General features: G+C 42.1%; 1 protein-coding gene and 1 long non-coding RNA gene across 2 annotated transcripts in view; one reads left to right on the forward strand and one right to left on the reverse strand.

Moving 5' to 3' along the window:
* Positions 1 to 1596: 1596 nt before the first annotated feature.
* The window catches only part of SPATA6L (spermatogenesis associated 6 like), a 37559-nt gene continuing 17056 nt past the window's right edge, over positions 1597 to 22099 (reverse strand). The window contains exons 5-13 of the mRNA XM_006768239.2: positions 20648 to 20772; positions 19012 to 19089; positions 15490 to 15729; positions 13644 to 13740; positions 10596 to 10630; positions 9581 to 9777; positions 7279 to 7372; positions 6245 to 6346; positions 1597 to 1812 (exon numbers count right to left, since the gene is read on the reverse strand). Coding sequence (XP_006768302.1) covers positions 6257 to 6346; positions 7279 to 7372; positions 9581 to 9777; positions 10596 to 10630; positions 13644 to 13740; positions 15490 to 15729; positions 19012 to 19089; positions 20648 to 20772 — 956 coding nt within the window. The 3' untranslated portion in view covers positions 1597 to 1812; positions 6245 to 6256. The remainder of the gene's footprint in view (positions 1813 to 6244; positions 6347 to 7278; positions 7373 to 9580; positions 9778 to 10595; positions 10631 to 13643; positions 13741 to 15489; positions 15730 to 19011; positions 19090 to 20647; positions 20773 to 22099) is intronic.
* LOC107183853 lies at positions 2094 to 3977 on the forward strand. The gene is made up of 2 exons (XR_001514660.1): positions 2094 to 3475; positions 3693 to 3977. It is a non-coding gene; the product is annotated as an uncharacterized LOC107183853 (long non-coding RNA).

A 22099-nucleotide genomic window follows, 5' to 3' on the forward strand; every position in this document is an offset into this window, starting at 1 on the left:
TTTAAGAATGGGCATTTAAGATTTTATCCATTAATCAAATTAAGGAATTATGCTCAAAAAAACCAAACATAAAAAAAAAAAACCTGAACATGAGTGTCACAGTGTATATTTGAGCAACAACTGACGTGGGGTACCGATTCATCAGAACTGATCTCCTTTGGCTGCCTCTGTCCTGCTTTATAAGGCCCTTTTCTGAGACTTATACCTCAGTCTTAATATAATACAGTATTTTTTTATTTTTGATGACTCCTTAGACACTGAAATAATAAATCGGCAACTATAATTTCAGGCACTTTGAGAACAGATAAGCAGGCGTAATTTAAGCATGCTGTCTGTTTTCCAAAGAAGCAATGTTTGTTGTAATGTATACTGTATCTTTATTTGGTGGAAACTCTGAGAAGAGGATAAATGAGTTTTGTTTTACAATTTTCTTTTCCTAATTTACCTACTTCCTGTGGTCATAATGAGAAAAGGAAACTGGACTCTTCACTGAATCTTCCAAAATCGAAAGTGGTTTCAGTGTCAGGTAGAGCAAAGTGCCCAGGTTGTAGTCTGAAGGAAAAAGGTCTCCATTTCAGGCCCCTCTTCTCTGGGTCTATACTCATGAAGACAAATGTGCCTCTAGTCCCACTTCCTCCCACTCCGTCCTCTTCCTGCTCCTACAAACTGTGTAAGCGTTTCATAAAGGCAACTTTCTAACCAATTTTTAAATATATATATATTGATTGGTTTCAGAGAGAAAGGGAGAGGGAGAGAGAGATAGAAACATCAATGATGAGAGAGAATCGTTGATCGGCTGCCTCCTGCACACCCCCAACTGGGATTGAGCCCGCAACCCTGGCATGTGCCCTTGACCGGAATAGAACCTGGGACTCCTCAGTCCACTGAGCCAAACAAGCTAGGGCTCTAACCGATTTTAAACTCAGTTTTGGCAATCATGTTTACAGAGCCTATTGACTTCAAGTAGATCTATTTGAGGAAGCTGTTGTTTCTCGTGAATTTATTCAGAATTGCTGAACAAAAGGAGGGGTAGTGACAGAAAAAAATGTTTAAATGATGGTCCAAAGAAATTAGCCTCCTCCTGCAAATGTATCATAGAAATTAAACCTTTAAAGCAAGATCTGAATTGTCCAGATACAATCCTCCCTCTTCCTAGGTGTTCAGTGAACTTCAGGTACATCAAGCCTAACACTAAAAAACAAATGAACAACACAAAAAGCACATTTACCAAAAAGAGAAAACCTTTTCCTAGAAGATTGATTGGGTTATTCCTCTAAATAGCAGCTTGCTCTAGCTCATGCGAAGTGTAAGTTGATTTGGAAAGAAAGGGGGTGGGGGGGAAGGGAGGAAAGAAGGGAGGGAAAGGGAGGAGAGAGAGAGTGAGAGAGAGAAAGAGAGAGAGAGAGAGAGAGAGAGAGAGTACTTTTCAAGGACACTCCACTGCCCAAATGAGGAACATTGAAAAGGCATCTTGACATTTTCAGTAGAAATCTAAGAAGTACTTTCCAAGCACCTACCACTCAACTATTGCTATTTTTCTATTTCAAACTCAAAACAAACCAAATAAAACACAAATGTTCCAGCTTGACAAGAAAATCTGAGCCCCAAACGACGAAGACTTTAATCAACGACTCTTACCTGGGCACAAAAGATTGAGTACAGGGTTTGATTTAAAGGGGATTAGAGAGCAGCGACTCCATTCACATAACAAAAAATTGTTGTTCGTTTCCCTAAGGACGTGCCAGTTGTCTGGATGAGGGAGTTCTTCATGATGCTCCTCCAGCGTTCTTTCAGCTTCCTCTTCAGGTGGGACTGAGAAAAAGAGCCAACAGTCAACAGGACCAAGGAGATGATCTCACTCTACCCTAATCTAGGCCTCTCTCTCTCTCTCTAGGGATCACTTGGTGTCTGAGCCCCTTCTACACTCACAGTGCGGTGTGAGGCAATATTTGTGAGCCTGACAAGACAGCTGTGTGGTCTCGGGCAAGTGATCTGACCTCTTTGAATAATATGAGTATGATGATCAGCAGAGGAGCCACCTCTGGAGAGTGTCGTTGTGAGATGTTAGGCTAGCCCTTGGCACATTGTAAATGAGCAGAAACTGTCAGGTTTCACTGAGCTAAACTGTTAACCATGCCCCCAATCAATTCTATTCTATGAAACAATTAGTTTTGAACGTGGAGTGGGGTCAGTATGGGATTGGGGGGTGTTCCAAGTCCCTCATCGTCATGCACTGGCAGCCTACTGCAGAGATTCTCAATCCTAAATGTGCATCAGAATCCCCCAAAGGACCTTTATAAAAATACTGGGCACTACCGCAGAGATTCCAATTGAATTGGTCTGAAGTGGGGCCTGGGCACCCCTCCCACTTCCCTGTGATCCTGCCATTTATGGAAGACTGCTGACTCGGGAGTCTGCCTGGTGATTCGGGGACACAGCCAAGCCTGTGGGGTCTCTTGGACTCTGACGGGACCAGGAGCTCCTGGGATGGAGGGAGGTGCATCATTACCTATTGAGCCAATCCCCACAAGCCACCAAATGACAAATCCCGCAGAAATTTGCTGACCAAATCCAAGAGGCAGGTCCCTCAGGTCAGAGTTTAGAATCCGTAGTCTGGTTTGCTTTTTGCTTTGGTTGTATTGGAGGCGAAGGGGGCCCTGTGGGTGGAAGTGAAACAGCTCCTGCCTGCCAGCAGACAGGTAAGGGTGGAAGCCATACTGGCCACTATCTTAGGAGCTGAAGGTGACAGAATCAGAAACCTGTGCTTCAGTTCATTGTTGTCATTTATTTATTTTTTCTTTTCTTGGTTTATCTCCTTTTGGCTATTCTTTAATTCTAGAAAAGTTTATTCTATCATTCTTGTCTGGGCCTGGTTTCCTGGCTCACCATCGGGGTGGGAGCATTACAGGTGGACTAGCTCCCCCTGAAGGCCAGCTGTGGTGGTGGAAATGGATCACAGGACACTGCTCACAGGTGTGGAACACTCCTGGGGCCAGAAGTGGTGCCCTGTGGTCAGTCTCCCCTCCCTTCCTAGAGACTTGCCCTCCCGTCCTCTGTCCCCTTCTTAGGGGAGTGTCCATAAGGAAACCCAATTACAGCACAAGGCTGAGGGAAACAAGTACAAGTGGAGGCGTGCGGAGGAGCAAGTGGCAGAGGCCCTGGCTCCTCCTGAGGGACCCAGAGGTTTCGCACAAGAGGGCCTCACAAGCCCATCCTTCCGAGTGGCATCTCAGTGAGCGCACACTGGACATGGGAGATCAGCTCACACACTTGGGAAGAACAAGGACACAGAGGCGATCAAGCTTCTAAGAGAGCTAGGAAGGGTGGGTATGTGTGTGTGCACGCGCACTTATGGAAATTTTTTGTGATAAAATTCACATAACACAAAGTTCACCATTTCCACTTAAAAATATACAAAAGATCATCTACTTTATACCAAAAATATCAAATCCCAAACCATCCAGAATAAGAGGAAGTATAGCCTTAACCGGTTTGGCTCAGTGGCTAGAGCGTCAGCCTGTGGACTCAAGGGTCCCAGGTTCAATTCCAGTCAGGAGTATGTACCTTGGTTGTGGGCACATGCCCAGTAGGGAATGTGCAGGAGGCAGCTGATCGGTGTTTCTCTCTCATCGATGTTTCTAACTCTCTATCCCTCTCCCTTCCTCTCTGTAAAAAATCAAAGATATATATAGATATAGTATATTCCAACCCCTTTGACTCCTTTCTTCTACCCATTCCGTGGCAGACAATTGGACTCATTATTTGTTGGCTCGAGAATCCCTGGCCTTTCTGTGGCAAGACTCAACTTTTTCAATTCCCCCCGAATCTTGAGATCACTAGGAAACCAGGAGAGGGCAGGCTGATCACCAGAGAAACAGCAGAAGTGGAGAAGGTGGGAGAGGGACAAGAACTGGTGCTGCCCTCCAAACCCTCAGTGACTGGTGCCAGGAAGTGGAATGTGAGCGCCCTCAGTGGGGCGGGGGCGGGGGGAGGTTCAAAGCAGAATTTGGGGCGGTCAGTGATCAAGCATATTAGTATCTTGAGTCAGTGTGTTAGCTGAATACTGACAGCACCTTCTCTATTAACAGTATCATTTCTGCGATATCTGACAAAACATTCCACTCCAGAGATGAGAACCGAGAGGCTTACTCTGGGGTGGGAGGGATCGGCTATTAGGACGTGTAGCATGTTCGTGCAGCACTGTCTGTAAAAGAGCAGCAGGGAAGGAGGCGTGCCCTGGAAACCCACCGGGTCTTCTGCCGAGTGCTCCTCTCCGGGACTGTATTCCCAACTCCTGGCGTGACTGCGGCTGCCCAGCGTCAGCTGCTTGGCCCTACTTATTTGGGTCTTCTCGGGATTCACTGTGATACTCAGCATCTTTCTAATAAATGCTCTATTTGCTCAAGACAGTCAAAGTCACCTGGGTTTTTTACAAGCATGAAAACCTTCGCTAACACAGCCCTCCAGGCCCCCTGCCTCACCAGGAATCCATGACCCATCCATGACCCAGCAAGCGGGGGTAGAGGCCATTGGCATGGATCTCATGTTACCTTGGAAACCCATTTTGTAAGGCAGAATTTACTAATTCTTTTCTCACCTTCGCTCTATCCCCTCACATCAGTGTGCACATATCCGCTGTTCCAGGACTCTCTGTAACTCAATGCCACCACCTATGTTGAAATTCGACCCATCTGGTATTTGGTAATTATGTGACCGTGTTCCCTAAGTGATAATTATGTGGGTTATGTTCCGAATAACCACCTAATAAATGCCTAGATGGCTGTTTTGACTACGGGACATTAAGTGGCCCAGACTCCATCCTTTAATCTACCAAGCAGAACGTCCTAAGGTGGAAGCCTGCAGACAAGGCAACTACTGAGCTGTCCTCCACGTTCCTCTGCGCTGAAGGCGGGGAGTCCTGGCCAACCCTGGGAGCCTGACCCTAACTAAGTAAAAACATGTCATCCTACACTCCTTTATTATTTAAAAAGACTCATAATTATTTTGAAGTGGCTAGAATGAGGGACTTCATAATACAGCACCATAGGATCCTTGTGGGAGACAAGCTCTCCGGGGGTTCCAAAGGGCTCTCTCTGTCTCTCCCCCCAGGTTCTCCTATCACACACTCGAGGTTTGGAGAAGCACTAGAAGGCAATGGTTCACAGCGTGGGCGCTGAAGCCAGACTCATACCCAGGTTCACATTCCAGTTGTGCCATCCACTAGCCATGTCACCTTGAGCAAGGCACCTGAGTGCTCTGGGCCTCAGTTTCCCTATCTGTAAAATGGAAGTAGTGATAATAACTACTTCACAGGATTGTGAGGATTAAATGTTAACTCATTTAATAGATGTGAAGTATTGAGGCCAGTTCCTGGCACTCAGGGAGGGCTTGTTAATGAAGACCTAGTGTTATCTGGGTCCTGGGCTAGAAATGGAAAAGAAGAGAATACCTGAAAAATGACAATACCCCACTCTATAGCCAACTACTTGCCACTTACCTGAATTCTAGAGCTACCTCATTCCCTCATTAAACCTTCACTCAAAAAATATTTACTGAGCACCAACCACAGTGTGGAGTCATCTGAAACAAAGACAGTGGCAGGTAGGGAGTGGGAGTGGGAGTCTTGTTGAGGCCACAAGCCTGGAATGTGTGGCCGAGTTAAATGAGATCCCATTGTCATGCACTACATGCCAGCTATGAAACAGGGAGCAGGAGGGACAGGTTTCACTTAAGTAGAAGAGGCAGACTTTTAAGCAATCAACCCATATAAGCATAGAACAACAAATTGTGTCACACTTTATGACAGTCCAGGGCACTAAAGAAGGTATGCCTCAGAGGGGGAGGGAGTGTCATGGAACACCGTGAGACTCGAAGGATAAATACAAGTGACCCAAGCAGGATAGGGAAGAAGTATTCAAAAAAAAGTGGGGGGTGGGGGAGGAGAGAAGTATTCCAGACAGAGAGAAAAGCATGTGCAAAGGCCTCACAGCAGAAAAAGCTTGTGTTCAAGGAGTTGAAAGAGGGGGGAAGAGAGAGAGAGAGAGAGAGAGAGAGAGAGAGAGAGAGAGCGCTGGTAGACCCACATATGTTCTGTCATTATTATACTGTGTGAAGGGAGAATGTGGTTCTTAGGACTCTCCCTCATCTCCTGTCCACAATGTTTTCTAGTTACCTCATTTTGACTGCTGGAAACTAAGATTATTTTAGAAAACCATAATAAGCAGCACTTAAACTGCTTACTTACATAGACATCAGCTTAAAAATATCTCTGCGCATGCACTGGGTAGTTCTTCAGAGGGTAGCTTGGTCTTTCAAGGGTATAATTTACGTCAGAGATAAAATCTTCCTATAACAAAACAAATGCAGCAATTGCATTATTCATAATGTAATATAGATCAATGATAAGATGTATAGTTTTGCATTTAAGAGGTCTATGAATCCCATATACGCTGTATATGTGGGGTTCACATATATGAAGAAGTTACAATTTGCAAACTTGTTACTATCTTCTCAGTGTAACTTCTTTTTTTTCCCTTACTTTCTTCTGTCTTTTCTTTCTTCCTTCCTTCCTTTCTTTCTCTCTCTCTCTCTTTCTTTCTTTCTTTCTTTCTTTCTGTTCCCAATTTGCAAACTCTAGGACCTTTGAATAAATCTATCATTTACTTCTAGCAAAACCTCCAGACTCTTTTTTTTTTTAATAGCAAAGGTGGAAATTTATTGAAGAACAAGTACAGACTCCCACGTGGGGAAAGGGAAAAGAGTCCCAGAACTGACTCCCATGTAGGGAGGGGGAAGAGTCCCCCAGACTCTTTTTGAGTTTGTTCAACAGTTTTCAGGAAAACTTTTCTTCCATGCTGTGGCCTTACACAAACCACACACACTTCTCTGGATTCTCCCCTGGACCAGAATTCCTGTGTGTGGGAATGGAATTCCGGTGGGAGGAAATGTGCTTGGGGCCAGTTACACTGTCTTCTCTTAGTCCTTTGAAAGGCCCCTGCTCCCTCCTGCTGCAGGACCTCCTCTTGACGCACACTGTGCTCATTGCTCAGTGGGTGTTCCACTGTCTCTACTGCAGGGAGCCCACCTGACTCCCAACCAAGTCAAGTACCCCCTATCTTACACTCCCGGGACACTGTGTACCTCCTTGGTCAGTGTCACAGAATTTTACATTTATTTCTGTGATTGCTTGATCCATGTCTGCCTCCCATGCTAAACTCTTAAGTCCCAGGGCCCATCTTATTCTGTCAGCAAAGATGTAGTTTTGCTAGAAGCCCTAACCTTGTTTAGGTGTTGCCGAGCTCTGTGCGATGTCAGAAGATTGCATACCCTTTCAGGGATCTTCTTCCATGTGGACTGAGATCCAGGGTGGAACCTGCTGGACGGATTAAACAGGGTGAAGTATTATGCAGCTAATAAAAAGGATAGTTAGAGCTCTAACCGGTTTGGCTCAGTGGATAGAGCATCGCCCTACAGATTGAAAGGTCCCAGGTTCGATTCTGGTCAAGGGCATGTGCCTTGGCTGTGGGCATATCCCCAGTAAGGGGTGTGCAGGAGGCAGCTGGTCGATGTTTCTCTCTCATTGATGTTTCTAACTCTCTATCCCTCTCCCTTCCTCTCTGTAAAAAGTCAATCAAATATATATTTTTTTAACAAAAGGATAGGTAGAGTACATAACAGTATGGGTTGATGTTTATAACTTAATAGTAAGAAAAATGCAGCACCATGAAAAATAGTGTACAGTGTGGTTTCAATGTCTTTATTAAACCTGTGCATAGACCATCACTGGGAATAAAAACCACCATAGTGTTCAGAATGGCTTGTGTTTGGGAGTATGGCTGTGAGTGACTTTCCTCTTCATCCTTTACTGTGTTTTAGATATTTCTCTAAAGAACAAATCTTGCTTTGACATTTAAAAATTTAATCCAAAAATTTTAATACCAAATTTAATCCCATTGTTTTCCACCTTCAGAATTTTATTTGCTATCTCACTATCGATCAGACCCAACCTTAACCACAGGTCTTACAGCATCTTCCAGTTCCTCAAACATGAAGGATTTTCTCCTTCCGGAGACATTTCCCAGCCCTGCTCGCTCTGCCTAGAAGGCTGCCACCTCCAGCCCATCCCCACTCCTGTAACTCCTACCCACCCTCCAGAGCTCAGTTCAAGATTTCTTGGAAGGTCCTTCCTGATCCCCTTCATGTAGAGGGAGTCTGCTTCCCTATTTTATGCACTTAGAGTTCATTTGCCCCTTACTGATAGCACTTCTCTTAGTGGACATTTTGTCATTATTTGGTTAATGTCTCTTTCTACTCCTAGCCTGAAATTGGGAATGAAACTCTTAGATTAATAGTTCATCCTAGGCCAGTGATGGGGAACCTTTTGAGCTCGGCGTGTCAGCATTTTGAAAAACCCTAACTTAACTCCGGTGCCGTGTCACATATAGAAATTTTTTGATATTTTTAACCATAGTAAAACAAAGACTTATATTTTTGATATTTATTTTATATATTTAAATGCCATTTAACCAAGAAAAATCAACCAAAAAAATGAGTTCGTGTGTCACCTCTGACACGCGTGTCATAGGTTCGCCATCACTGTCCTAGGGCCTCATAGGTATTGAATATCATGGTAGGTATTTAATAAATATTTCTTGGGTGATTGAATTCATTCATTCATTTTTGGGAGGGGGTGGGTATGAACTCCTAAATTCTGAAGCAGAATTAGCAAATAGATTATGAAACTCTTGTTTAGAGATACTTACTGAGTCCCTTTGTGAGCAACTGTGTTATTGTGATATAAGGACTTACCTTATTCTCATCACTAATGTTGCAGAGTAAAGCAGACTGCATTTCCTTTATTCAAAACCACTACCTCACTAATATTATCCTTGGTGCCACTTCCCTGGAGCGAAGGTGATAAACTGTCCTGGTTTGCCTGGGACTAAGGGGTTTCCCCAGAATGCCAGACTGTCAGGGTTAAAACGGACAGTCCTGGGCAAACCGGATGGTTAATCATGAGACTAGAGAGAGTGCAATTTGGAAAAATCAAGGTTCCTGTTCCTCTCTGGCCTGCCCTCTGGACATATGCAATCACAGTTTTTAAAATTTGTAACAATAATATAAACAAACCAGGAAACCATGTCTAGAAAAAGAGAAAGAAAACATATTCACATGTTGTTAATGTTTGTCTTTAGGTGACAGGACTATGGGTGATTTTTTTTCACTTATTTTTTTTTCTGTAATTTCCTAAATTTAAATAGTGAACACTACTGTTATACTGATGAAATCAAAAGATTGAGTTTTAAAATGCATAACATCTAAAAATGGATAGATAAATAGCACTTAGGTTAAGTTAGCTGTCTATCCCATTCCCAACAAACATCCTGAGATATGTTTTCCAGAGGCAAGAGAAAGGCAGAATTTTTACTTTGGGGAAGACATTTAAAGAAATAATAATTTTTTAGATCAAGGTGTCCCCAGCTGAATATCCCTGAGGAAGCAAACTGGTGAGGTGGCCTGGCGTGACTCCTGCCAGAACACAGACACTCTTCAAGCAAAGAGACGGGCGCTTGCCGCTGACCTTCCCTGGAGATGGGACTGATCCAGAGGAGGGCTGGGAGATCTGGAGTGCCTGGAGGCGGCGAATGAAGTTCCCAGGTGGAAATCCGCATCCCCTTGGTTACTGTCACTGGGCGAGGGCTTTCTAAACTTTCTCCGACATAACGGTGATGGTGATTGATGCCTTAAACAAATCCGTTCATCTGGCTCTTTGATGACCTGTGTGACAATGTGCATTATTTTTTAGTTATAGTTTTGCTTTTGTTTGCTTAACTCAAAGCTGGGGTTAGGTGGGACAAGGAAGAGAATTGTGAGCAAGATAGAATACCTGCACTGGGATGGGGGTGTGCAGAGAAGACTAAAGACAAATGCTCAGGAGAAGAGGTCAAGGAAAGATAACTAAAATTCTCTATGTCAGGCATGAGTTAACAAGCCAAAATAAATTCATGCTCTGAACTTAAATTTGGGAGACCTGGAGATTACTGGGTTTGGGAAAGATTTCTTTCTTTCTTTCTTTCTTTCTTTCTTTCTTCCTATGTTTCTTTCTTTCTTTCTTTTTTTTTATCCGCTAAGAAGATTACCTTTTTAAACAAAATATTTAAATGCTCTGGCATAAGAAGTACAGTATACTCGGTGTTCTTTGCATATATCCATTTAATACAGAACTTTACCTCTTCACCTGGACAAGCCAATCAAACTTCAAGAACAAGTGATTTATCACCACTATGTATAAAAGTATTTGATTAGAGAAAAAGCAATGAAAATCCTACTGATAAAAGTAGGTATTGGGCCTACATATGCCCTCACTCCTGATTCATCCCATAGATGAAAAAGAAAAGTGTTTATGAGGGAACAAACAAGTGGAAGCAAAGCAGACAGTGGAGCCAGGGCACCTTTTAAACTCCAATTTAACTATAGCAATTCCATAAGCAGCACTGGCTAGAAGTATACTTTTCACCACTCCTTGGCAGAAGCACAGTAATTAACATTACATAGCTGGAAATAAATTATTTTACTAATGCTACTTCTAAAATTACCTTTACGTTAGCTGCAAGGCTGTCAAGAGAAGAAGCTAGAAGAAAGAGGAACAGGTGATTCAATGACTCATTATTATCAGTTACCCCTAAAAACTGCTGTGACACTTATTCCACAGCAGTACAAAAATATTACACAATGAATGAATTATGATAGCACTTACTAGTAAATGCTCCCTTGTAAGTTACACTATCACTTTTAAAACTCCCTTGAGTCACAGCAAATCTCTCTCTGAGTTTTTCTGTCCTCCTGAGTTCAACAATGAGGTTATATTATCCATGACTTCCCATAGCACGCATGGCTACGGGAAGGGTAAAAGAGAGTCTAAAGTGAAGCAGTAGGTTCAGTAACCCTTCAACAGCCTGGAAAACTCATATTTGCTCAGGTGCCCAGAGCCTACAAGAAAGCCGTGTGGCTCAAATATAAAATGCATATACGCTTCCTCTTCTGCCATTCCCTTCACATTTGGTTCCCGTGGAATCTTATTTATGCAGAAATTCTTGAGTATACTTGTCCAAGGTAGACATAAATGTTAGGCTGAGACAATGGATATGCAAGAGCTTACAGAAACACGATGCAGCAAAAGTATAAATCATTAGGATTACCCTAAATACTCATAATACGTAAATAGATCTAATGCCAGAGAATGGTAAGAAGGACTAGAAAGTGAATATATTAATATACATAGACGAAACCAAGATTAAACTGGGTTTTTCCAGGTTGAGAAAAAAGAAATGCTTTTGAAATGAGTATTTGCAAGGCCATGCTACGGCCACTGTGCTCTCCCCACCACCACCACCCCCTCCGCTGCCGCTGCCCCTCCACTCACCCCCCATGACTGAGGCCTAAGCGGTGACAAGTAACTTTTCCTGAATTGCTGATTCCCCTTGTGCTGCTGGCAGTAAAAAGGAAGCTATAAAAGGGGATTTTAAAGCCTGGCAATTGTCACATCCTCTGGGCATGCATGTATGTGTGTGTCCCTCTTGTCCCAGAAGCTCTCTTCTCCAGCTGAGCAGGGAATCAGCAGTGCTAAGGCCCTTCCCAGCTATAGCCACAAACCTGCCCTAGAGTCCCCTGTGCCTGATGTTGAGGCTCACTTCCCCAGGGGGCTTGCCTTTGTTCCTTTGCTTCTCAAAATGCAGTCCATGGACCAGTGATATCTGAATCACCTGGAAGCTTGTTAGAAAAGAAAGATCACAGGCCCTCACCCCAACCCCACTGAGTCAGAATCTGCAGTTTAACAAGATCCCGATGTGATTCAAATGCACATTCAAATTTGAGAAGCACTGCTTTATTCTATCTTAGGCCTGGATGAATAAGCTGACAGTGACCTAAGCAAAGGTCTGGCTTAGAAGCTACAGGATCTGAGCTCAGAGGTCTGAACGTCTTTTCTAAATGTAGGTTTGCCAAAAACTTGGTATGTGACCTGTACACATTCTGTAACCTCTCTGGAACCTTACATCTCCACCTGCCAGGATTAAGAACAGATAAAGGCCGAGACCAATGTGATGTATGAGTGCTGTCATAATTGGGCCAGCATTAAGCCCAAGGTGTCCTCTCTGGGAAAGGACATTTGCTGTTGCTTGATTTCCCAGTAATAGGGAAGGCAGCACTGCCTTTATAGGCTACCCAGGTGATCTTCAAACCAAAGGACTTAAATGTCAGAGGTGATAAAGCACTTTCTGCGTCAAATTGTACTCTGTCCTTGGCTGGCTGTGTTCAAGCAGTCACTGTGATCCACGAACACTGGCTTGAGTTACCATAAGAATCTGTGCAGCCCTTTAAAAGTATATGGTAGCCCTAACCGGTTTGGCTCAGTGGATAGAGTGTTGGCCTGCGGACTGAAGAGACCCAGGTTTGATTCCGGTCAAGGGCATGTACCTTGGTTGCGGGCACATCCCCAGTAGGGGGTGTGCAGGAGGCAGCTGATCGATGTTTCTAACTCTCTATCCCTCTCCCTTCCTCTCTGTAAAAAATCAATAAAAATATATTTTTAAAAAACATATATGGTACACCTCTAGCCCTAGCCAGTTTGGCTCAGTGGATAGAGCCTCAGCCCTCGAACTGAAAACTCCCAGATTCAATTCTGGTCAAGGGCACATACCTTGGCCCTGGTTAGGGTGTGTGCAGGAGGCAACCAATCAATGTGTCTCTCTCACATGGATATTTATTCTCTGTCTTTCCCTCTCCCTTCTGCTCTCCCTAAAAATCAATGAAAAAATATCCTCGGGTGGGATTAACCGCCACCCCCCCACCTCACCCACTCCCCACCCCGCAAAAAAAGTATAAACCTTTAGCCCAGCTGGCATGGCTCAGTGGTTGAGCATCGACCTATGAACCAGGAGGTCACAGTTCAATTCCTGGTCAGGGCACATGCCCAGGTTTCAGGTTTTAGGTTTGATCCCCAGTCACGGTTTGTGGGAAAGGCAACAGGTCAATGTTTTTTTCTGACATCAATGTTTCTCTCTCTCTCTCTCTCTCTCTCTCTCTCTCTCTCTCTCTCTCTCTCTCCCCTCTCTCCCTCCCTCCCTCTCCCTCTCAAGTCAATAAAAACATTTTTTTAAAGAATGCAAAAGGGGCCTGACGCCTGACAGTTTGCGATCCCCTGCCTTAAATCTAACTGCTTCAGATAGAGTTGGCTCCCCTCCTCGCTAACATGGAATCTCGTAAAGCAAGTGCTATACACTCTTCTGATCACCAATCCCCTGCTCTTTCCCATCCACACAAAGGGCGAGTCTTATTGGTTGGCTATTAGTGGTGCATTTGCAAGAAGTTCACACCAGAATAAACTGCTCTCTGCTTTTCCAGCCCAGCCAGGAAATGAATGCAACCAGAGCACAGTGGGTGCCCTGGTGAAACAGCTTCTGAAACAGCTTCTCTGCTGACTCTGCTCGGTGGGAACTCCTTCCCTGGGAACTCCACCGCTGGGGCGTACTTGAGAATTAAACCCCAAGTTTCCAAAGAAAACATTCCACAGAATGAAAGATTTAGAAGTAGAATGCATTTGCTCCCGTAGAGAAATACACAGGAATAACAAGAAACTTGAGTACCTCTTCTCATGGGAAAGTTTGGAAACTTAGATTTTCTTCTGGACTTCCGGGAATAATGCTCTGAAATATCCTCACCAAAGGGCTTTGCACTGTCCACCTGAAAGAAAAGGAGAGAAATAAGACATAAACCCACCGTGGCTTGTATTACCCTCTCCACATTACCTGTAATGCTTTTCTCCCTGTCAGTCATCCAAATGAGAAAAGAAAGTTGGGAACAAATTAAACCACAGGCTCAGTGTACGTTAAATGTTGTCCCGATAGGGGGAAGCTGTTTGTCCCTCTCTTCACTAAGGCTAACACGAAGAGATGGGCTAAATGTTGGCATAAAGAAATAACGATGGGCCCGAACTGGTTTGCCTCAGTGGATAGAGCGTCAGCCTGCGGACTCAAGGGTCCCAGGTTCGAGTCTGGTCAAGGGCATGTACCTTGGTTGCGGGCACATCCCCAGTGGGGAGTGTGCGGGAGGCAGCTGATCGATGTTTCTAACTCTCTATCCCTCTCCCTTCCTCTCTGTAGAAAATCAATAAAATATATATATTTTTAAAAATAACGATGGGCACAAGTTACATCCTAACCCCTGGTAAGTCAAGCCCAGAAGAGACCAAGTGAAGCTAATTTTGCATTCTTTTAAAACAGGACAAGGGAGGTAAGGGGGGTGGGAGGTGATGAAAGATATCTGTAATACAAATAAATAAATAAATAAATAAATAAATACAGGACAGAGTTTCATGTTCCCGAACAGTCTGGGCAGTGCTAGCCTGGGAATTATCACAAGGTCACACAGTTCAGTCTTTTACATTCCAGACCAATCTGAGTGTCTATACCCTTGAAAAAAAGGATAGTGGTGACTATATTATTTCACTTAAGTGAAGAATATTTTCATAAATGGGACAACATGATCTGCAAACAGGTTTGTGTCAAATACACAAACATCACCACTAGTGACTTTAAGTCAAATTATCAACTTCACATTATCAACAGTTAACTACTGGAGTTATAAGAACGACTAGAGAATAAGTCATGAACTAGAACATGGACTGATGTTAATGAAGAATAGCAAATAATAAAAAATGCTTTTAATGTAATATTAATTGTATATGTTGAGAAACTAATCTGTATATACTACAGTATGACTACGACTTTGTAGGAAAAAGAGTCTTATGAATATTAAAAAGATTCAAGAAAATGCATTAAATTAAATACTTATTTATTTTTATTATACTGGTGAACCTATGGGTAATTTTTTTTAACATTTCTGTATTTTCCATTACTTTTACAATAATTAAAAAGAAATTAAGGAGACTAAAAGAACTAATGTTATTAAATTTGCCCACTTCTCCCTGAAGGTTGATCAAGGGTTTTGGATATGACACATCATTGCTTCTTCCTGCAGATACATTTTTTTTCCTGCTCTTTAAAGTATGGCTAATGAGCAACAACCTTATTTTAAAAACTCAAGCAGTTTCCTTTAAAACTGATGAAACTTTAGTTTTAGATTGTACAGAGTATATGCCAGCCTTTGTATGTGTCTTGCAACCATCAGTTCACTGATTTCTTCTGGACAAATGGTGAGTTGCCATGTGTAGACATCACACTCAATAATTTTCGAAAATTAAACACAGGGATGGCTAACATTTACTGAGCAAATCCTCTGTACGAGACATCTCTATAGGAGCTTCCTGAATATGACTCTAGAAAGATAACATAATTTAATCATCATTACTATTCAGCTTGAATTCCCTTTTTAATATTACCCAATTATTTTTATACTGCAAACTTCTTGTATTCTGAACTCATTCACAACCTCACCATCCCAAAGAACTCTGATAAATAATTTTAGGCTCACATGTCTAACTACAAATGGAGGTTTGCTTTCTCCAGGGATTCTGAAATTATTTCCAAGGTTCAGTTGAGCTGTTTGGTCCTGGAAGAAACGTCTGGTACAATATGGAGAGGGCTCCCAGAATCGTACGCATTGGGGCAATCTGTTGAGATTAATTTCTCTTCGCTTCATATGTTTATTTTTTAAGGGGCATGTTGGTCCATACGATGTAAATAAAGGCCTTCGTGACTTAAACATTTCTTCCTGGAACCAAAAAGAGAAACAATTCCTTTAAAAACAAAAATGGGGGGTGGGGGTGGGGATTCAAGCAGATTACTGCATTTAATTGAACTTTGTTAACTAAGGTAGAAGACTGAACACCTTAGATTTATAAAATAGGAACTCAAGGAAGGGCATTTCTCTACTTAATTTTTCTTCAGTTCAGCTTAACATCACAAGTATTTATAACTCACTAGTATGTTATATTTCAAATACCAGTGAGATTTATTTGCATTAGGAGACAGTTGGAAAGTATCAGACACTTGCCCCAGTTATAGATAGATGATTGACTGATAGAAAGACATCAAGAGATATTGAGATTGAGATTGAGAGAGAGAGAGAGAGAGAACTGGCATATACTTGGATCCAGCCATTTAACTTCAATTAATTTATTATAAGGAAATAATTATGGCTATGTATTTAGCTAAAAAAAATTCTTATATAACAGATCCAAAGTGAGAACCCAACCACATTGGTGAATGGTGAGTAAGCAAGTATCTTTCAGCTCCCAAGCCCCCCTTTCTATGCTCAGCTTCATGGTAGGAGGGCTGGCACTCTGCAAACCCCTGTGCTTTTCCAGCTATTGTTAGGCTCTACCACCAGAAAGCACTAGAGGGAGCTGCAAGGCAGAGTCAGGAAGACAGAGCTGGCCACTTCCAGTTTTGCATTCTATTCCTGACAGCATCTCTCCAGCAACCATTCTTCACCTTGGCAACAGCAAATGGTTCCAGTTTATAGTGCTCCCCACTCCAGTAATCCCGGAACTAGTCTCACCGGGCCCCCCTCAGGCGTTCCAGCATTCAGGGATTTGAATCTCACCCCATGGAATCCGAGGCACCAGCAATGAGCAGTGTCCCTCCTTAGAGGTCTGAGTCCCAGCTCATCGAAGTCCTACCTTCGATTTCCTGAAGAAGCACCCAGGAAGGCAGCCTCTCCCCAGGGTCCCTTTGCTATGGGGCCCCCTTTCTATGGGTTCTCTTCCTCAAGCCCCCATGCTCTTCCCTTTGTTTCCTCAGCCTTAGGGGTGGAGCGGCTTCCTGCGGTCACTATCCCCATCACTTCAGTGTTACCCTTTACCTCTCAGCATTCCATCCTCTATTTAGCCTTTCTCTTTTACATTAAGTCTTTCTGTTACAATAACATGTGTGGTTTGTTTTCCTGACTGGACTGTGACATGTCAGCTAAGTGCCCAACAATAGGAAAATGATTGGCCAAACCAATTATGGCACTACCATGCAATGGCATACAATGAAACCATGAAGACTGGCCTGGTATAAAAGTACTTAAGGACATCAGGGCCTGTGCATGGTATATTAAGTAAAAAAGAAAGGGTACAAAATAGTATGATGCTAGTTTCTTAAAATAAAAGTGTGTTGTATAGCAGACTATACTGGAAAATTAGTCATATCATCTCTAGACAGTAAGAATAACATAATTTTTTCTGTCCTTTTGCTTATTCATATTTTATAATTTTCCAAAATAAGTGGGATACTTCTGTTATAAGAAAGAACAAAAGATACCACTTTTAAGGTTGCATTGGTGGTATAGTGGTGAGCATAGCTACCTTCCAAAGATACCACTTTTAAAAGTTAAGGCTTAAAATGAAGATATATATTAGGAGGTTTTAAAGAAAAAAACTCACTGTGCACATATCAAACAGATTGAAGAAAGTAGTGGATAAAGAAAGAAAAACTAAAAAGCAGCTAATGCTTTCCTTAAAAGTAATCATTGGTCTCCAATTATAGGAGTTATAATGCCCACAGGATTGATGGATTTGCACAGACCCTTGTCATTCAGTATCCACAGCCCACATTTTTAAGCAGTGGTCGGCAAACTGTGGCCCCTTGAGTGTGGCTCTTCCACAGAATACCACGTGCGGGCGCGCACGTACAGTGCGATTGAAACTTCGTGGCCACACTCAAGGGGCCAAAGAGCCGCCTGTGGCTCGCGAGCTGCAGTTTGCCGACCACTGTTCTAGGGGATCAGGCAAGATTTAGAATGACAAGTATTTAAAGAAGCTTTACAAATTACATTCATTCACTTCCATACTGTGCTAGAAAGGACTTTAAAGGGTTACAAAATTTGTGTACAATAAGATAAAAGAAACATGGAAATAAATCAGAGTGAAGGGGAAGTTAGGGCTGAACAAGAGAGGGAAATAGAGGTAGTGCTTATGGGTGCCCAAGACCCTTCACGGTTACCAGCGATGGCCATGAATACAACTCGGAGCTTCAGCTTCAGCGTAAGGAAGAAGGAAATATTACTGTTCATACGATCAAGAATAAAAGCCATTGCCCTAGCCCCGTGGTCAGCAAACGGCGGCTCGCGAGCCACATGCGGCTCTTTGGCTCCTTGAGTGTGGCTCTTCCTAAGCCTTAGGAGTACCCTAATTAAGTTAATAACAATGTACTAACCTATATAGTTTAAGTTTAAAAAATTTGGCTCTCAAAAGAAATTTCAATCATTGTACTGTTGATATTTGGCTCTGTTGACTAATGAGTTTGCCGACCACTGCCCTAGCCAGTTTGGCTCAGTGGATAGAGCGTTGGCCCATGGACTAAAGGGTCCCGGCTTCGATACCGGTAAAGGACATGTACCTCAGTTGCAGACTCGATCCCAGCCCTGGTTGGGGCACTTGCAGGAGGTGACCAATCGATATATCTTTCTCAAATCGATTTCTCTCTGTCTGTCTCTCCCTCTCCCTTCTACTCTCTCCAGAAATGGAAAAGTATCCTCGGGTGAGGATTAACAAAGGTGACAAAAAAGAATAAAAGTCATGAAACAACAACCAAAAAAGCTAACTAGTTTATACATCAAACTTGTGATCTTAACCCTAGATCAGGGGTCCTCAAACTTTTTAAACAGGGGGCCAGTTCACTGTCCCTCAGACCGTTGGAGGGCCAGACTATAGTTTAAAAAAAAAACTATGAACAAATTCCTATGCACACTGCACATATCTTATTTTGAAGTAAAAAAACAAAACGGGAACAAATACAATATGTGTATTTGCATGTGGCCCGCGGGCCGTAGTTTGAGGACCCCTGCCCTAGATCGTTCTGCTCCACTAGCTATACCTTGATGAATATGTGCCAAACATGCTCAGTCTAATGTGACAGGCAGAGCAAATAGTTTGAATAAATTCAAAACTAGCAATAAGCCTCCAGGTTTTTATTTATCCAGTTGCGCCTAAACTTGGTGAACTGAGCTCTTTAAATTTGTGGAGAAAATTCCTGACATTTCTATTATTGGCTTCTTGATTATACTTACAAGAAATCTGTTTCTATGCAGAAACACACATTCTCTGATGGCTGTCCTTGTAGAAAACTCTATTTTTGGAGCAATACCCTAAAAATAAAACAGCATAAAAGAAGCAAACAAAATTACTGGAAACAGCTTTTTTGCCTATCTCATCCTAATTTGAAACCGTGCAAGAATTTAATTGCTCTTTTGTGTGGTTGACATTGTCTATATTCATTACCTAAAATATGCACATAACAAATATATGTACACAATGAAATATTATTCGGCCTTTAAAAAGAAGGACATCTTACCATGTTCAACAACATAGAAGAACCTGGTAGACATTATGCTAAGTGAAATAAGCCAGACACGAAAAAATTAATACTGTATTATCTCCTTTATATAGGGAATCTAATAGAGTCAGACTCACAGAATCAGAAAGTATAATGCTGGTTGCCAGGGGCTGGAGGATGGGGGAAATGGGTAGATGTTGGTCAAAGGGTACAATGTCTCATTATGCAAGATGAATAAATTCTGGGGATCTAATATACAGCAATGTGACTATACTTAACAATACTATATTGTATATTTCAAATTTCTAAGAAGGTAGACCTTAAGTATTCTCATCACAAAAGAAAATGGTAACTAGTAACAGTAAATGATGGATATGATAATTAGCATGTGGCAATTATTTCACAATGTAGATATATATAAAAACATTAAGTTGTACACTCTAAATGGATACAATTTTTATTTTTCAATTAGCAATAAAGATGAAAAATAAAATACTAGTATAACATATACTTAATAAGAATAGCTAAACACTTACATAAATTGTATTATATACCCTGACCTAAGTGCTTTGCATATAGTAACTCATCTAATCCTCAAAACAACCCCATAAAGTGGGTACTAGTAATATCCAGTATCTATACTTTGTGGAGGAGGAAACTAAGACAAAGAGAGTAACTTGTCCAGCTAATGATGGCAAAGCTGGTTACTGAACCCAGGCATCCCAACATCAGTGTTGCTGCAGAGTCAGAAATTGTCACAGATGACATCAAAATGAATATTCAAATTTGGGTTCAGATAATGCCCCCAAACTATTAGGTTATTGATTGAATAACTGCTCTAGGTTTTAATATCCTTTGTTAGTACCAGTGAACCTCTGTCAGTTTCCCCTCCATTAAGTGGAGGCCATAGTATCTGCCTCAGCTCACTTGAGAACTGTTATGAGGAAAATAAGATATCATATGAAAAACCAATGGGCAAAATAAGTGAGAAGGAGCATTATTACTATTACTACCCTATCTACTCTTATTATTGCTAAAATAATAGCTGTAATTAAATTGACAAAACCTTTCAGCTAATCTGCATTCAGAGGAGGTAAAAAAAAAAAATCGTCCTTATAATTATGTGACAGTGTGAATATGGCAATGATTTAGCCAGATTAGGTAAAACTCCCACCTCCCAGATCAATAATAGGAATCAGTGTAATTTGGCATTCTGAGTGGGGCATCTAAACAAGACTGCTAAACAGAATTAACAGGGGTACTGACCAAGATAAAGTGATCAGTCCAAGAGCAAGCCCTATCAGGAATAAAATGCTCAGGTCCTAAGAATTGCTTTTCCACCAGAAGCCAGCTGGGCACAGATCACTTACTGGAAAACCTGCAGCCGTTTTCATGAGCACCTCCCTACCTATGCCAGGGATCGAAGGTGTCAGCTTGGGCTCAGGAAAAAGAAATTCCCGTGTGTTTTCTTCATAGTAGGCCAACTCTTCCCACACTAGGAAGGAAGAAGAAAAGTCAGAAGTAGATTTATGTTCTGAAAAATGATGTATTTACATCCCAAGTTTAACAAAATAAAAGCTTAGATAGGTGATGGCAGAGAAGCCACACAGATAAAAATAGACATGTTGAAGCCGAAGCCGGTTTGGCTCAGTGGATAGAGCGTCGGCCTGCGGACTGGGAGGTCCTGGGTTCGATTCCGGTCAGGGGCATGTACCTTGGTTTGCGGGCACATCCCCAGTGGGGAGTGTGCAGGAGGTGGCTGGTCGATATTTCTCTCTCATCAATGTTTCTAACTCTCTATCTCTCTCCTTTCCTCTCTGTAAAAACTCAATAAAATATATTTAAAAAAAAATAGACATGTTGAATGCAGTACCTGTTATTCAAGAGTCAGATGACTTCTACTACTTTTTATTTCATGGACAAGTTTCAAAACCCTCCCCACGTCCTGACAGAGATAAAACACTATCTAAAGGGTTGTTTTACAAAACAGAGCAAAGAGGAAAATTTCTTTCCATCCATCCATCCATCCATCCATCCATCCATTCTTTCCTTCAACAAATGTTTTCTAATGACATGCTATGGGCCAGGCCTAAGGGTCGAATAGGAATAAGGCAGACAATGCCCTGTTCATGCAAAAGATACAGTGCAGACTGGAGTTCGATGTGTTCATAGGGATGCTAATGTCCCAGTGGCTCAGAGCAGAGCTGAGCTGGTGCCAAACCAGGGCAGTTAACAGCCCCTGCAATGCTCAAGACACTCCTGCACAACCTTCTAACATCCTGCCAGACATTCTTCCAAGTGAGAAGCTATTTTATGACTATCAGAGCCTGGAACCTAACTGTTACATATAAACACAAAGCACTTTTTTGCACAATTATAAAATACACTGGATTTTCAGGAATGCGGTTACTGTGTACATTAAGGAAAAACTGTACTTTGCTGTTTGGATCTTTACTGAGATCCTTTTGGCATTTTAAAAATCACGTCACATCGAAATACTTCACTATGCTCAACATTCACATGTTGATATGCATGTCATTTTATTTTAAATCACTTTCTTTTCATTTCTCCTTTATATTACAGTTCAAATACTGTGATTTGCATAAGTTGGTTCTATTAACTATTAATATTTACTAGTATTTCAATATGGTAAGAGGATGCTACAAAATACTCACTACCAAAAGAAGATTTTAGGTCTAGTAGGATTGAGAATGGCTGAACTAAAGGATGGAGCAGCTGCCAGCTGAGCCCTCCTTGTCTGCACAGCAGGTGCTACACAAGTGGTTTGGACTGAGAGCGGGCCCTGTACAGAGCGCTGCCAA

This window comes from Myotis davidii, unplaced genomic scaffold, assembly GCF_000327345.1.
Source record: "Myotis davidii unplaced genomic scaffold, ASM32734v1 scaffold83, whole genome shotgun sequence".
NCBI lineage: Eukaryota > Metazoa > Chordata > Mammalia > Chiroptera > Vespertilionidae > Myotis > Myotis davidii.